A 17,607-nucleotide genomic window follows, 5' to 3' on the forward strand; every position below is an offset into this window, starting at 1 on the left:
GAAGAAAAGGAAGAAGGAGAAAAAAGAAAAAATGTTAGTCTAAATTTAATGCAAATTTCATATACTGGTTCAAGATAACAACAACAACAATAACAATAACAATAACAATAATAATAATAACAAAACAGTGAATGAACTGTCATATAAACATATATAGATTCTGAATCTTTGTACTGTAGTTAACCTAAGATGACAACAACAACAACAACAACAACAACAATAATAATGATACTAGTCAATAAACTCTCACTGTACTTACACCAGACATCACAATATCACAGTATTAATACTATCAATACTATTACAGCGTTATTACAGTACTACAGTAATAACAACAATAATACAAGTCTGTGATGCTGTACTGACCCAAGACAAACAACAACAACAGACATTTTACAAAGTCAGCAACAGGACAGCACTGCAGAAGAAAAGACCCCACAGCTTCTTACAATAACCTATTATTCTCAATTTAGGTTATTTTGGCTCTGAACCCCCCTCAGGTCGTCCTGTCCCACGGTCAGCAGTGTAGCACCCTGCATTACCAGCAGTGAAGGACCATCCAACACAATGTCCAGCAGTTCCACACCATCTGCAGCAGTCTAGCCACACAGAACCAACAGAAACACGTGTGCTATTTACACTGTACACTCGTAGAGCATTACAGCGTCTCTCCCCGAAGAGCTCACAGATGCACTGCACTGATTGAGCTGCTCGGAAAGACAAACAAAGCGGAGAAAAAGGGGCACAAAATGGCTCGAAATGTTGTGTATGTGGTCATTTTCTGCACAGGAGAGCAGCATAATAGTGGACAGAAGCAACAGAGATGAATTCAGGTTCTTTTTCGACACCTTCTTTTTCGAATTTCGCCGTTCCACCTTAAATGGTGCAGCAGTTCCATTCTGGCGCCTGAGGCGCCAGAATGGAACTGCTGCACCATTTAAGGTGGAACGGGAAAATTCGAAAAAGCAGCTGAGCAGCTTCACGGCTGGAAACGATGGCAACGAAAAAAAAGACCTCTCAGCTTACCTTCCACATCCAGGCCATTCTTAACGGGGACGTTCCGGCCCACAATGTTCGTTTTTACCGACTAGAACCCGACCGGGTCTCTGCTGTGTCCGTTAGAGCCACGAAACGTCCGAAAAAACGAGGCATTTTCTCTTCCTTTCCGTCCAAACCTCCTCCCGTTATTCACCATTCTCTGTCCATTTTCTAAAAAAAAAAAGCCTCGGTTGACGGTTGACGTTTGCTCTCATTGGCTGGCGGTCACGGAGGCCCCGCCCCCCGCTCGCGTCATGTGATTCCTGACTCTTGTCGGCGTTGCTTGTTTATTTATTTACTTTCACGCCCGTTTTGAGGGGCCAGGCTTGTCTGAATACGAGTGGAGACAAACACAAATAAATGTTTTTGAGCTGTAAATTGTTTCTGTTTTCTGATTTAAGGCAGACAGCAGCTCGGGAAATGTTCTGACTATTAAAATTCAGACGTAGCTGGGAATAAGATCAACATTCCAGATCAATATTCCGTGTTTTTTTTTATACTGTATTATCCTATGTGTGGAGCGTGGCCTTGTGAGATGTAAAGCTGTACACGTAATTCACCGGACAAATTAAAAATGAGCAAAGGTTTTCACTGGTGTTAAAGGGACAGTCCAGCCAAATTGAAAATTGGAACCCTCACGTCTTACAGTGGTGCTGCAGTAGCGCCCAGAGTGAGATTTACCAGTTTAAAGGCTATTAAAAGCACCTTCTGGTGATGTATCTTGAGGGTAGGAGCTTTTGAAAGCCTAAAATGCATTGGAGTGGAGTTTTAAGGAGGATTTTTGGCTTCTACTCCCAGTTTGGCATCTTTTCTCTGGCTGAAAGGGTAAAAAAAACTTCAGGGAAATACAGGGAACAAACCTAATACAGATTTTTTTCTGCTTTTTTTGTGCAAATTTTCATTTATTTGCTGAGTTTGACATATTGGAAAAATTAAAACATACCTTTTTTCCCCAGTATGTTAATTTCAGCAAATAAACAGTAATTGTGTATTCGAATATGCACAAGTGTGTTCTCTGTAGAGGATGTGTTAACTTATTTTCAACGGTTTTATATAATGTAGTATAATATGTATATGCATATAATAGTATAATGTACATAACGTAATATAATATATACATATCAGCATGGAATGAGAATAAGATGCACTATAAAAGCGAATGCTCAGCCATGAAATGGCCGAGACAGCTGGCCGGTCACTTCTCGCAGTACATCTCTACTTGACGATAGGCACTAACACTGCACTACTACCTCACAGCCCAACACAGGACAAATAACACATGTACACATCTCACACTGAACCACAACAACTTATCTACTGTAAAAGTCTCTCCTACCGTGAACGTGGCACTTCCCAAGAGCCTCTTTGTGCGGCCACTTTGTGTGCTCATTGCTCTATTGTACTCTGCATTGCCCACGGAGGTGGGCCCACGGCAACGCAAGCCAGTAGTGGGACCTACAATACATATATAGTAGCAGGTATATGTTGTTAGGAGTGAGCTTTATAAGACATATCAATGCTATATTATGATTAATACCACCTTTACTACAGAAATAAAAACGTGTTTTCTATTACATATCAGCTTTCAAAAAACCCATCCCAAAGCCCTGATGTTTTGGAATGAAACTAATATACAGATACGAAGATACAAAGTTTAGTTCTAACAACGGTGAAATGCTAGTTTTGGTTATTAGCTATGCTAGTCTATGCTACTTTAGTCTATGCTACTATCAGTTAAGCTAGTCTGTGCTACTTTTTCTAGCGGGGATGTCAGGCTAATTGCCTGTTTAAGCTTCAAATAAAACGTGAAATGTCTTTAGTTACAAAGTTGATATATATACATATTTAAACATCAAACATCAAAAAGCAGAAATCTGCATTATTGTCAAGGCGTTTTTTTTTCTTGTTTTTGACCAAGTTTTGATGTGTATGAGCTGAACTGAAGACCTGAGACTGACAGTCATGGTTCTCCACTGCTAATTATACCCACCTCTCCTCTTTCTGCTGCTTTTTAGAGAGGGTAGCAGCATCATGATGCACTAACAAAAGCAGAATGCACTCCGGTGAGGCTCCAAGACTGACAGTGCAGAGACTTCAGAGCCCTGAAAGTGAAAGAAAGATTTTTTTTATACAGAAAAGCAAACAGAAGGATCAGAAATGTCAGATCAGCCTTTAGTCTCGTAGCGCAGAGCTTCAGTTCACCGACCTTGTGGCAGAAACACATCATAAAGTGAAGAGGAAACTCAACCCATGTGGAAATCTGATACATGGCAAGATAAGGATTTCAAATATATGACATATAACAGCATATAAAAGTGGGAGATTTCTCTCACATTAGCACAAACAGGCCAGAATTTGGTCTTAATAGAATCATCTTAGCCTAGAACCATACAGAAATCTGATATATGGCAATATTTGGGTTCAAATTATATGACATATATTAGCATGTATGGTTTTCCCTTATATCCAACTTATTAGTCACATATGGACTTATATGGGAAACATAAGCCAACTTATTTAAAACTGTCCATTTTTAAATATGGGTCAAATATTTCAGCCATACATCAGCATACACAATCATTGAATTCAGATGTTCCAATCACTTCTATGGCCACAGGTGTATAAAACCAAGCACCTAGGCCTGCAGACTGCTTCTACAAACATTAGTGAAAGAATGGGTCGCTCTCAGGAGCTCAGTGAGTTCCAGCGTGGTACTGTGATTGGATGCCACCTGTGCAACAAGTCCAGTCGTGAAATTTCCTCGCTACTAAATATTCCACAGTCAACTGTCAGTGGTATTATAACAAAGTGGAAGCGATTGGGAACGACAGCAACTCAGCCATGAAGTGGTCGGCCACGTAAAAATGACAGAGCAGGGTCAGCGGATGCTGAGGCGCATAGTGCGCAGAGGTCGCCAACTTTCTGCAGAGTCAATGGCTACAGACCTCCAAACTTCATGTGGCCTTCAGATTAGCTCAAGAACAGCGTAGAGAGCTTCATGGAATGGGTTTCCATGGCCGAGCAGCTGCATCCAAGCCTTACATCACCAAGCGCAGTGCAAAGCGTCAAATGCAGTGGTGTAAAGCGCCACTACTGGACTCTAGAGCAGTGGAGACGTGTTCTCTGGAGTGACCAATCACGCTTCTCCGTCTGGCAATCTGATGGACGAGTCTGGGTTTGGCGGTTGCCAGGAGACGGTACTTGTCTGACTGCATTGTGCCAAGTGTAAAGTTTGGTGGAGGGGGGATTATGGTGTGGGGTTGTTTTTCAGGAGTTGGGCTCGGCCCCTTAGTTCCAGTGAAAGGAACTCTTAATGCTTCAGCACCAAGAGATTTTGGACAATTTCATGCTCCCAACTTTGTGGGAACAGTTTGGGGAGTTTGGCCGCTTCCTGTTCCAACATGACTGCGCACCAGTGCACAAAGCAAGGTCCATAAAGACTCGGATGAGCGGAGTGGAAGAACTTGACTGGCCTGTACAGAGCCCTGACCTCAACCCGATAGAACACCTTTGGGATGAAATAGAGTGGAGACTGCGAGCCGGGCCTTCTCGCCCAACATCAGTGTCTGACCTCACAAATGCGCTTCTGCAAGAATGGTCAAAAATTCCCATAAACACATTCCTAATGTGGAGAGCCTTCCCAGAAGAGTTGAAGCTGTTATAGCTGCAAAGGGTGGGCTGACATCATATTAAACCCTATGGATTAAGAATGGGATGTCACTCAAGTTCATATGCGTGTGAAGGCAGGCGAGCGAATACTTTTAGCAATATAGTGTATGTGGGTCATTCTCCATTTGCAGTGGGAAACCATGTCACAAAGGTTGCAGGGCTTAAAAAGATGCTTAAATTATTAGGCACAGCTCCAAAAGTCAGTATTTACATTTACACAGCTGACCTAATATTCAATAACACACTTCCTTTACGATTTCTTTGATTTCTCAAAATCGCTCTGCATATGTAAAACAGCTCGCATAACCAATTTTCAACATTTGAGAAGCCATTTTTAATATGAAATAATATTTTTAAAATGTTTGCTTTTGGAAACTGCACAAAACAGATTAATGTTTACTTTTTATATCATTAACATTATACTACATTAAAAAAGGTGTATTTTTTTTTTAATTAATTTGTCACAGAGATTTTGGTCATTGGTGTCATCAGGACTCTTATGTTACATTTTAATATAGTATTTTCAGCTCTATTAAACTGCTTCCTTATAAAAGGACCAAGCCACTTGAAGCTGTGCGTTACTATGATTTTATCACAGAGAAGGGAGTTTTAGGCACTTCGTGTCATGCCTAACAACACCCTTCCCTGTGATAAAATCTCAGTAACGCACAGCCTCTTGTGGCTTATTGCTTAAATATATGCCTGATCTATTATAGCATATGCACGTTTATGGCCATATATCAGATTTCCGTACGAAACGTGCTGGGAAAATGACAGCTTTAACAACATTCTCTGCAGGACAGACCTCATGATTTAGTTTAGAGTGAAGTGGACCATAATTGCGAAGTCAACAGAACATAAGAGGTTAGCACTCAACATCTGACTCTGCTGTTAAGCTGTTAGCATAGAAATGAAACACATTCATTCTGAGTGGAGAGGGTTTGTTTAGAAGCCTGAAGCACTTTCTGTTCGCTTTTGCCAAGACGCATAGCGTTCTCCACCCAGGGTCACATGTACTTCAATTACAAGTCATCATGCTGAGTTTAGGTCATTAGAGTGGAATTCCAACAATTTTTCAAAATTGACATGTAAACAGAGTCATTCAGAGTGGGTTTGGTGTGAAATAGTTCATTGTAGAGACTCAGATGTCTTCACAGTGGTGGTGATGGGAACCAGCGGTCACCATGACAACAACACAGACATAGACGTTTTATTTACTCTCCAAAACCACCAGTGAACCTACACAAGTCTTCTGAGTTTTGTATGGAATGTTGAAGATGGTAAAATAGTCATAAATCTGAAATAATAAGTTTTCTTTGGGGACTATTTTGCCTTACAACGTCCTGCATGTATCCCTCCACCATGAGTGGATTTTAAAATATTTTTTAAGCCTTTTCTAAATTACTGTAAAACAGTGTCTCAGGACTCAGGCAGTGAATTCATAACCAGTTCATGTAGTAACTTTCTGTGAGGGAGCTTTTAGAGGTGGACGTCTGGTTCCTATCACCACCACTGTGAACAATTCGGTAAGTTTCACTAGAACGAAGCATTTCACACCAAACCACTCTGAATGACTTTGACTTTGTTACATCTCAGCCATTCATCTTAACAACTATTTAATTAGGCAAACATTTTTCAAAATTGGTGGAATTCCCCTTTAAAAGTGTACGCCCATGAACACATTTCTCATAGTTTATTTTATTCCTTATTATTTTTTTATATGTACCAAAACCAGTCATATTTCACTAACGGACTATTCTACCTGAATTAGTTCAAACTGCTTTTAAAAACTATTTAAAAAACAATTAAGTAGTCAGACTTTAGAAATTTGTAAGGATCATGTTATGATCTATTTACATGCAAAGTATTAATCAGCTACATATATACAAAAATATATACATAAATATATACAAAATCATCATTTATAGGGTACTTTCTATGGGGAGGTGTCTGCCCCTTACAGTGTGTTCAACTCTGACTTTGAGCCAGTTCGGTAGAATGACCCATATAAAGATGACTCTTTTCCAACCTCTTTTAATCCCTTAGAATTAAACGGGCTGTTTTTGTTTCTGAGCTTTTAAGACTGATATATGTAAATGAGTACTGTTCTGATTGGCTGCCTTGTATTTTGCCTTAACTAAAAAAAACTGTCAAATCTAAAACACTCCTTATAACTTCAGCTTGAGTGGGTTGGGCTAAACTGCTGTACACTAAATAAGTATGACAAAGTCACAACAAAATGACCACAAAAACACTTGAAATTAAAAATAGGCTGTATGTGCTGCTTAGTTTTCACACATGGGCTGTATAGACTGGGAAGTTTAATGGTACATTGTGAAACTTTAACCATATATATATTATATTAATATGTTACATTAAAGTAGCATTGACTGTACAGACTTCCAAAGGTCCTGTGTCGTCTTCTGCTGGTGCTGAAAGGCTTTGGGTTGGATTATATTAATGTAAGGCTTGGCAAAGACTCCAATCTGGGACATGTTGTGTACGTGACCTAAAAACATACATTCAGCTTAACAGCCCATTTTTATAGGCTGATTAAAGAGGATCGGCCTCCAGTGCACTTTACACATCCATCTGAAGGTACAGTTCATTTTATTACAAACACCTACCCTGTACTTCCACTCACTGGCCACTTAATTAGAAAAACTTGCCTTGTATTTCCACACACTGGCCAGTTTACTAGAAACACCTACGTTGAACTTCCACTAACTGGCCACTTTATTAGAAACACCTACCTTGTACTTCTGCTCACTGGCCACTTTATTAGAAACACCCACCTTGTGCTTCTGCTCACTGGTCACTTTATTAGAAACACCTACCTTGTGCTTCCACTCACTGGCCATTTTATTAGAAACACCCACCTTGTACTTCCACTCACTGGACACTTTATTAGAAAAACTTGCCTTGTATTTCCACACACTGGCCAGTTTACTAGAAACACCAACCTTGTACTTCCACTAACTGGCCACTTTATTAGAAAAACCTGCCTTGTATTTCCACACACTGGCCAGTTTATTAGAAACACCTACCTTGTGCTTCCACTCACTGGCCATTTTATTAGAAACACCCACCTTGTACTTCCACTCACTGGCCACTTTATTAGAAAAACCTGCCTTGTATTTCCACACACTGGCCAGTTTATTAGAAACACCTACCTTGTTCTTTAACTCACTGGCCACTTTATTAGAAACACCTACCTTGTACTTCCTGCCAGTGTTAAAGTACTACATGAGCAAAGTAGGCCACGGTACAACTAAGCCGAACAGCGTGAGCAGCTTCCCGCAGGCCCCCTGGTGATGGTGTCTACACTTCAGACACTTTTAGAAAACATGACTTGTATTAAGAGAACAGTGACACTATCACCAAAAGCTGCATGTAAGCTTTTAAAGTAGTGAAAGTTCTTTCAACATGCAGAAGTTTTCACAGAGACTCTGATGACTCGCATTTCAGAAAAGACTATTTCTCTTTAGCAGTTTTTTACAGCCCACCTGACTTCCTGATAAACCTTTAAAATGATTGAGAGATCACAAAGGAATAATTTTATCATCCTAACCTCGTTTGCATTCAAAACAAGAACAAATTACACCTGGCAGGTAGACCCTGTATGTGGCTTTGCCTATTCAATATATGTGTAAAATGTCAATGTGTTTCCACTTGATGATATTATAGTATGAAATGTTATTGCATGGCCAAAGTATTTAGACAGCATTTCTTCTTGGTTTTAGCTTTTGTTGATACACCTATTGCGAACGTGCATAAATTCAAGAATAAGACCCTATAGACAAACACTGGCAGTAGAATGTGTCTAACTTAAGAACTCACTGTCTGTGTTTACATGCAAAGAATTTTGCCAATCCAGTTGAATACATTGATTACAGATTCAGACTGAGTTGTTTATGCTCACTCTACTCAACAATCAGATGGAAAATCTCTGTTTACATGCTCACTACAAGTAATCAGATCCAAAATTATGCATAGAGAACCACTTAGCATTACCATGACAACCAGCATCACATGAGTCCAGTCAGAGTGAGATGAGCAGCAGTGAGCAGCGCTTGTGTTTTTAATGACTTTAAAATGATGTCAAACTCAGGAAAACGTCCTTCACATGTCCTTATTAAAGAAGGCCGAGAGGAAGACGTCGTGTTCTGTGACACATAAGCTGGACGTCCGTCCCACCGCCGTCTTTTAAAGATCAGAGCATAAACTTCGTCTCCTCTGCAGACCAGTTTCTGCTCCGCCATGTTGAACGGCATAAACTTTCACTATGACGCGACGAACATGATCAGAACGGACTTAAACTTTCCGATAGGGAATGTAATCAGATACAGGCATTTACACGGATATTATTCTTCTGTTTAACAGATTATTTACAGGATTAGCCACCTCTTTCAATCGGATAGAAACTGTATTCCGAATGGCCTTAATTGGACTAGTCTTTTCCGATTGAGGTGTTTACATGGATGTATTCTATTCCGATTGAGCTACTGTCGGATTATTAACGGATTATCAGGCTGCATGTAAACATGGCTACTAGGGGTGCGGGAAAAACTCGATTCTTAGTTGCATCGCGATGCGGACGTGAACGATTCTGAATCGATTCATTCAACGTCAAAAATCGTTTTTCTAAATATTTAATTTATAACGTAATGTTGATGGAACGCAAAAGGCGGAACTGTAAGTGGGAAAGTGCAGCGCCCGGACAGTCTGTGGCGGCACATAACAAAACACTACTGGAGGAGCGAGAAATCCGACCGGCTCCCTCTGCATTAAAGCCAGGTTAGGTCAGGAGTCACAACACAAATGATAAGAAGAGCCATTTTGCCTTTCAACGAAGTCAAACCAGCTTGGGAGCCACAACATTTAATGTCCAGTATGTCTCAGTGTGTGTTAATGTCGTAGTATGGGCTAAAAATATAAACGAGAGCGCAGATTTACTTCGCTCTGCTTTAAGCTTTAATAGCCGCTTTCCTCCCATCTCGGCCAGAAAACCTTTCTTCAAAACTAGAAGAGTTTCTTGTAAAATGTCTCAGCATCCGGCTGTTTTACGAGGCTGAAGTCGCTTCTCATTCGCCAGTTTCTCGTTCTAATTTTCCTGTTCCACCTTAATTCTGCCTTAGGCGCCGAATGTAACTGCTGCACCATTTAAGGTGGAACGGGAAAATTCGAAAGAGAAGCGAGTTCATTTTCGCAACTTTTTAGAGAAAGACAGTCTCTCAGCAGATTTAACCAACCGCGCTGCTTATAAATGCGAATAGGTCCTCCAAATGTTCGTCTTAATCTGTTTTTTCGTTCGCTACTGGCGAGGCCAGACCTCGGGGCTGTGTGACCTGCTGTCTGCTGTCTGTTCTCAGTCGTTGAGAACCGGGGCTTTCGCGCTATGCTGCACACTGTGGAGCCGAGATTCAGCATCCAGTCTCGAGATTTGTGCCCTGCTAGGGTTGACCTAGTCAACTGTAAGTGCTGTAACTGTAAGTTATCATGAACTGGAAATATCAATAGTTCAGGTGTGAAGGAGTAAGCCACACAAGCTTAGGCAAAATGACCACTGACTTGTCCTCGGTAGCGGGAACACCCACTGCCAAGTTCCAGACTGCCTCTGGAAGCATCATCAGCACAAGAAATGTTCGTTCATTAGCTTCATGAATTAGGTTTCCCTGGCCGAGTAGCCGCCCTTATGCCAAAGATTACCATGCGCAATGCCAAGCGTCGGCTGGAGTGATGTAAAGTACACCGCCACTGGACTCTGGAGCAGCAGAAACATATTCTCTAAAGTTTCACCATGTAGCAGAACGATGGATGGATCTGGGTTTGGCGAATGCCAGAAAGGCGCAACCTGCTCCAATGCATGGTGCCAACTGTAAGTTTGGTAGAGGTGGAATAATGAGTCTGGGGCTGTTTTTTCCTTATTCATTGGAAATCTTTATGCTACAGCTTAAATCCACTTTGTGGCAAAAGTCTGATGCAGGTTTTCCTGTTTCACCATGACAACGCCTCAATTAAGGTCAATAAAGAAATAGTTTGCTAAGTTTGCTGAGGTTTTGAAATGAGATGAAGTACATATGGATATAAAGTTCAAGTGTCTACAAACTTTTGGCCATGTAGTGTATAAACCAGAGTCAAAAAAGAAGTCCTCTGCTTAAAGAGGTTAATATTCTGAGTGCATAAACTATGAGAAAAGAAAAGAAAAAGATAAAATGTCACTCTTATGTACAATAGGACCCCATAGGCTTTCACGAAGGTATAAGCTAACCTGTGCTGGTAATATGAGGCAATGGGAATCTGCCAGTTGACTCTTGTCCCACTGAGCATCACTCAGGGTCAGGTAGTTCAAACAGCACAATGCCAGCCTCAGCACTGATTCCCAGGCCTTATTGGGCTCAGACAGACAGAGTGATGGACCCTCCTGAGGTTGGTAATTCTGGGCCTGTGCTGACAGACCACCACAATGCCCACTCTAGCCAGACAGACTCCCTTGTGAGGCTTCCAAGCCACTTCTGAAAATCACAGAACCTTAGATCCTTTTTGCCTTCTCAGTTGGATTTTTTAGGATTTCCTTTTCTTTTTTTTTTTTTGGAAAAAGATTTACTTTCATTCATGAGGTTGTGCTGCAGTTCACAGAGCACTGTTCACAATCGCTGTTGTAGAAAATGGAGCAAATTCAAGTAAAAACTTGATGTTTATTTTTTCACTTCAAAATAATTTGTTTGACCGAAAGCTTACGTTGAATAAAGTTTTTCAGAACAAGTCAAGCAGAATAACAATTTTTCCTTCTTGGCTTGTATTTTCCAAAGATGAACGTTTCTGTATATTCATATTCTTTGTTTAAAACAGTAGATAGGAGACTGATACCATGTTATAATCATCATATGTCCTGGTTATATCTCCTATTTCTGATTTTCAGAATTTAGTAAAAATTAGAGTACAACTAAAAAGTGTTCATGTGATTTAGTCAGTTGTGTAATTTCACATTTGAATAAAACAGCAAAGGGCCTAGTATTGAGCCCAGGGGCACTCCTGCAGCTAGAAAGTAATCTTAAAGCAGCCTAGCCGTATTATTTAAAAGAAGCAATTAATTATTCAGGAGAATCAAGCCTTCCTTTGCTTTATTCTATATTTATGTTCTATGTTTAAAACAATAGATGTTACTATGACATGATGACAGTGCATCTCTACATTCCAGTGTCCTAGAAAACAGCCCCCTAAAAGAGATCTTGAAGAACATCAGGTTCAACATGCTCCGGTTTACTTCAGTGAGGAATTTTCATTGATTATGGAAAGGGTAATCAATATAGAGATTATTAGTGTACTAAAGACTTGTCGTTTGTAATTACATTATCAAAAAAAATAAAGACTGCATGGCTTGATCGTGCATTTACTGCTAATACGGGTGTTCAATTGCAAACAAATAGCTTGTACAATCATTATAGAAAAGCATTGCCAATGGTAAGCAATGTTAAAAAAGAGCCATTTCAACAAAAATCAAACCACCTTATGAGCCACAAAACTGTATGTCCATTTTACCATCTTGGCTGTAAATATGTCTCAGTACATGCTAATGTACTAGAATAGGCTAAAAAATATAAACAAAAACACAGACTTACTTTGCTCTACTTTAAGCTTTAGTTCAGTTATAGCCGCTTTTCTCACATCTCCGGCAGGAAACTTTTCTGCAAAAGTTGAATAGTTTCTGTAAAATGTCTCTCAACGTTTGACTTTTTACAAGGCTGAAGTCGCTTCTCATTCTCCAGCTTCTTGTTTGAATTTTTCCGTTCCACCTTAAATGATGCATGAAGTACCAGAATGTGACTGCTACACCATTTAAGGTGGAACGGGACAATTCAAACAAGAACCTGATGAACGAGAAACTGATTTCAGCTTCACAACTTTTTAGTGTTTGACAGTTTCTCGTTGCAGATTAAACGTATCAGGAAACCAGCTGGACTGATTATAAACGCAAATAATTCCATTCGTCTCCAGATTATCGATGTTCGTTAAATCTTTGTCTTTGCCATTTTGTTAGCTACTAGCTAGCTTGTTGTCTGTGTTGCTATGGTGACCAGCAGTCTGCGCACCAACCTTCACGGTTAAAGGGTGAATTAGCAGTTCTACATTAACTCCAGAGTTTAAGACCATTTATTGTTAAACTGTGTTGAACGATCAGCAGAGCTTTATTTTACTGCAAAGGAGGATTATTTTATTATTACCTATAAATCTGATTCAGCTGTGGGGCCACAAAAGGGCAGTAAAAGAGCCGCATGCTGCCAACCCCTGTGCGAAGGTCACCATACCATGCCAAATGTCAACATAAAGCCCCCCAGCATTGGGCTGTGGAGCAGGTGACTAAAAACATAGGGACAGTGTAACGTCTATGGTTCATATGCAGTTTCTGTTAAGAAGCTGCTGTAGAACTCTTACAGAATGTTCATCTACGGTATATGAATTTACTTCCAGCTGTGGCTCACGGACAAGTCGCAGAGGGATGCTGTGTTGCTATGAATCTGCAGAATCAAAACCAGAAGCCCGATAGAGTACAGCATCAAGCTTTTCCTGGTTTTACGCGCAGCAGAGGAGCATGACTGTGCCATTTCAGTGATGCACTTTGAAACTCAAATTGTTATCCAGCGGGGTTCTAAGACTGACAGCCTGGAAACTTCTGAAGATCTTTTTCATGTGGGGAAGGAAATGTAAGTAGCAGAAAAGTCTGTATTTCCAAACTCCTAAGTTTAGTGAAATGAACAGTACAACTATAAGAATGAGTGATTTGATAAGTCTTGCAATTTCTCATTTGAATAAAACAGCAAAGGACCTAGTATTGAGCCCAGGGGCACTCCCGCAGCTCTAAAGTAATCTTCTTACAGCATCCTGGCAGAAGGGCTACGTGAAAGAAGAAAGTAATTATTTAAGAGAATCAAGCTTTCCTTTTGCTGTCCTCAGTGTGAAGCGCAGTGCAATGCCAAGCCTTAAGCATAGTTGAACAGAGTTTAACTGCAGTTCTAAAAATGCAAAAAAGCATTTTTTTCTTGCAAAGAATGGACTATATTTTACAGGAGACAAAGTGGCTCAAACATGTAGAACTTACTTGTTGTCCAGCTTTGGCCTCCACAAAACAGATAGCATTATTATGGACATCAGAACAGGGCTGGGTCTAGCATTTTGGGGGCCCTAAGTAGGACTTTTTGGGAGACATTCCACCCAGACTTAAATCCTGTAAATGGCAGAGACAATAATTTTTCTAATTTAACCTATTTGATGTGTCCTATACACATATCAGTGGCGGCATGGTGGTGCAGTGCTGCAACCACACAGCAAGAAGGGCCTGGGTTCGATTCCCCGGCTGGGTAACCAGGGTCCTTTCTGTATGAAGTTTGCATGTTCTTCGTCTGTCCATATGGATTTCCTCCCACAGTCCAAAGACATGCAGTCAGGCCTGTGATAGACTGGCAACCTGTCCAGGGTGTTTCCTGCCTTCTGCCCAATGACTACTGGGATAGGCTTCAGCACCCGCTGTGACCCAGGAGGATAAGTGGCACAGATTGTGTGTGTGTATTTATATATTAGCTCGATTTGACTGTATACTGCCATAACATTGATTTACTCCCAGTCTAATTTTATGTTTAATATAGAAAAGATTTGCTGAACTGTTGTTTGAGTAAGGACCGGTCTTGATATAATCCAAATATTTATACATATAAATGTTATACATAGCCTTAAATAAGCATTCCTAACGATCTTAACTTATATAACAATAGCAAGCAAAGCTAGCTTGCTAGCTGATGTACTATAAAATTAGAGGCTAATTAATAACAGTAAATACCACTAAGGGTGCAAATTATATTTAAAAAAATGGTAGTTTTGTGTGTTGCTGTTGACTAAATGTTAACGGGGTGCTAACGGCATCTCAGCATTTTCCTTCCAGACCGACTACCGTCTTCTCCTGTTTAAGACATGATTAATCAGTTGCTTTTCAACCCCATTATTCCAGCATTTCTTATTAGACAACACAATGGTAACTTACAATAATTTCTTAAAAGTTGTAAGGGAGTCCCCTGGTGGCCGCCGGGCCCTAAGCAGCTACTTGTGTTGCTTAATAGGTAGAGCATCACAATATCCAACCAAAGCTGTGAGATGCATCAAATCCTAGTTTAGGGGGTCGGCAACATGCTCCCTTTTACTGTCCTGTTGCAGCTCCACAGCAGAGTTAGATTTATAGGTAAAAATAAAATAATCCTCCTTTACAGTAAAATAAAGCTCTGCTGATCGTTCAACACAGTTTAACAATAAATGGTCTTAAACTCTGGAGTTAATGTAGAACTGCTAATTCACCCTTTAACTCTGAAGATCAGACTGCTGGTCACTATAGGAAATGCAGGTAACAGTCTGGCCTAGCTAATGGCTAACGAAACGGCAAAGAGAAAGATTTAAGATGAACATTGATAATTTGGAGACAAATGGATTTTATTATTATTACAGTCACTCCAGCTGGTTTCCTGATACGTTTAATCTGCGCCGAGAAAATGTTAAACACCACGAAGTTTTGAAGCTGAAGTCAGTTTCACCAGCTTCTTGTTCAAATTTTCCCGTTCCACCTTAAATGGCGCCAGAATACAACAGCTGCAACATTTAAGGTGGAACGGGAAAATTCAAACAAGAAGCTGGTGAATGAGAAGCTGGCATTTGAGACATTTTACAAGAAACTGTTCTACTTTTGAGCAAAAGTTTCCTGCTGGAGATGTGAGAAAAAAGGTTACAGCTGAGCTAAAGCTTGAAGCAGAGTCTGCATTTTTGTTTATATTATATTTTTTAGTCTATATTAGGACATCAGCACATACTGAGACATATTTACAGCCAATATGGTAAAACGTTACTTCAATAAAATGGACATAAAATGTTATGGTTCCCAACGTTGTGGTTTGATTTTTGTTGAAAGGACAAAATGGCCTTTCTCAACATTTGGGTTGCCAACACCTGGCCTAGTTCACACTCTATTTCCCAAAAATACAAGCTTTTAAGAGTAGAAAGGATCCCCACAACATAACCGAATTTTGTAGGAGCCCATAATCAGACATCTTGTCCCGAGACGGATCCAGAGAGGAAGGTTATTTCTCCTTCACCCTCATAAATCCCTTGGCTTCACTCGTCTCTGGGCTGGAGGCTGGTGTTTCGTGCGCTACCAGCTCTAAGCCCCGTAGTGCACTGAACCGCAGTGACATTGCAGCATTTCTCAGAGCCACAGTCATGAATAGAAATGCGTTCAACCACTTCTTCATGGTAGAATGCAGAAGCTGTTACCCAGACAAATGAAGTTTTAGATTTGCATTGCAGAGAGGTGCCACTTCTGTGAGTCCCTTCAAGCTCAAATCAAAAATTGTCCAAACAATCACCGCAGGCCTGGACCTGCTCCACAAACTAAAACACATCGGCCCTCAAATATGGGAAAAAAGGAGGAATTTTAGTTCAAACACAAATCAGCCCTTTTATTCTAGTGAATCAAACAGAGTGACTGCAAGGTGTGATGTGTCGCTTTGTATTACATTATATGAAAAACAAATATGAAAAACATTGCTCATAATGTCGGACATACCGGCACAATCTGCTTTGGCAATTCTACGCTCAGTATGAAGTGCTCCACCATGTTCGAGGCAGATCATGGCTCACAGAGTGGGTGTGGCCACGTGTTCAGAAGACCTGTCACTCCAAATCTGTTGACCAATAGAAAGTGCAGGTGAGCGCCCTCACCCCCTCTTAAAAAGTGCCAAAAGTCAGAGGCAAAAGAGCAACTCTGGAAGCAAAAAATAGATCAGCAAATTTAAAAATTCAAACAAAAATTGGCAAAATTAGTAATAAATTTATATCAGAATGAGAAAAAAATAGTAATTTAGTAAGGTAATGTACTGTAACCTTTTAACTCTAATTATTTGTATTTGCAACAATTTTGGACACTGTAATATTTAATATTTTGCTTGTGGCTTGTTTTATTTTTTTTTTTTGAGACAAAACGAACTCCATACAAAAGCACAGTGCAGTTATGGCTTTAAAGAAAACAGTGCAGTGTGTAAGATTTATGGGGATATATTAGCAGAAATAGAATACAGTATACAAAACCATGTTTTCATTACTGTGTAATCACCTGTAACTACGACTCATTGTTGTAGCCTTCATATCTACATAGTGAGTGGGCCATGTTTTTACAGTACGTTTCCCAAAATGGACATACCAAACACTGGCTCTAGAGGGCGCCTTTCACATGTTTTACATTGAAGCAGGAGCCTGAATGTGGTGGAGCTGTAGCTCCAGTTGGAAGATGCAGAAAGAAGAAGAATCAGTGGTTGCTGCCGGTGCTGGCTAGCGATTTCGTGCTGTGAGAAGTTTGAGAACCAATATTTTGACAAATGAAGAATTAACTTATTACTGCGCACGAGAAAAAGCAAGTGAGGGTGAATCCTCGTCATCAGAGAAGCAAAAAACATGAAAAAGCAAAACGAAATCAGGACAGGCGACGGCAGAAAAGCTGACGGCCACTGTAGGTTCTACTACATGCTTGGAAAGGGAGGGGTGAGGGGGATTCAGTTGCAATCTGCAACTTCACCACTAGATGACACTAAATCTTTCACACTGCACCTTTAATAGCTCAAAATAAAATAAACTGTATGTAGTTACATGTCAGATATGTTCAAGCTACATCACTCAGGTCATCCTAAAACACTTATTTAATTCTTTATTTTAAAAACAAGAGTTTTATTTTACTCTGTTATTCTTCCCCTTTGTATTTTGTCTTTTTATACCAGTGATTTGTCCTTTTGTATTTCACCAAGCTGTTTTCATCTCGCTATAAAACACTTTAGATTGGTTTCCTGGGTGATTCAGTTTAGACCTGGACTG

The 17,607-nt window shown here is 40.1% G+C and overlaps 1 protein-coding gene across 1 annotated transcript in view; it reads right to left on the reverse strand.

Moving 5' to 3' along the window:
• st6galnac3 (ST6 (alpha-N-acetyl-neuraminyl-2,3-beta-galactosyl-1,3)-N-acetylgalactosaminide alpha-2,6-sialyltransferase 3) overlaps nt 1-1,214 on the reverse strand; it is a 117,250-nt gene extending 116,036 nt beyond the window's left edge. The window contains exon 1 of the mRNA XM_036597481.1: nt 1,027-1,214. Coding sequence (XP_036453374.1) covers nt 1,027-1,044 — 18 coding nt within the window. The 5' untranslated portion in view covers nt 1,045-1,214. The remainder of the gene's footprint in view (nt 1-1,026) is intronic.
• Between the last annotated feature and the right edge of the window lie 16,393 nt (nt 1,215-17,607).

Source organism: Colossoma macropomum, unplaced genomic scaffold, assembly GCF_904425465.1.
Source record: "Colossoma macropomum unplaced genomic scaffold, Colossoma_macropomum, whole genome shotgun sequence".
NCBI lineage: Eukaryota > Metazoa > Chordata > Actinopteri > Characiformes > Serrasalmidae > Colossoma > Colossoma macropomum.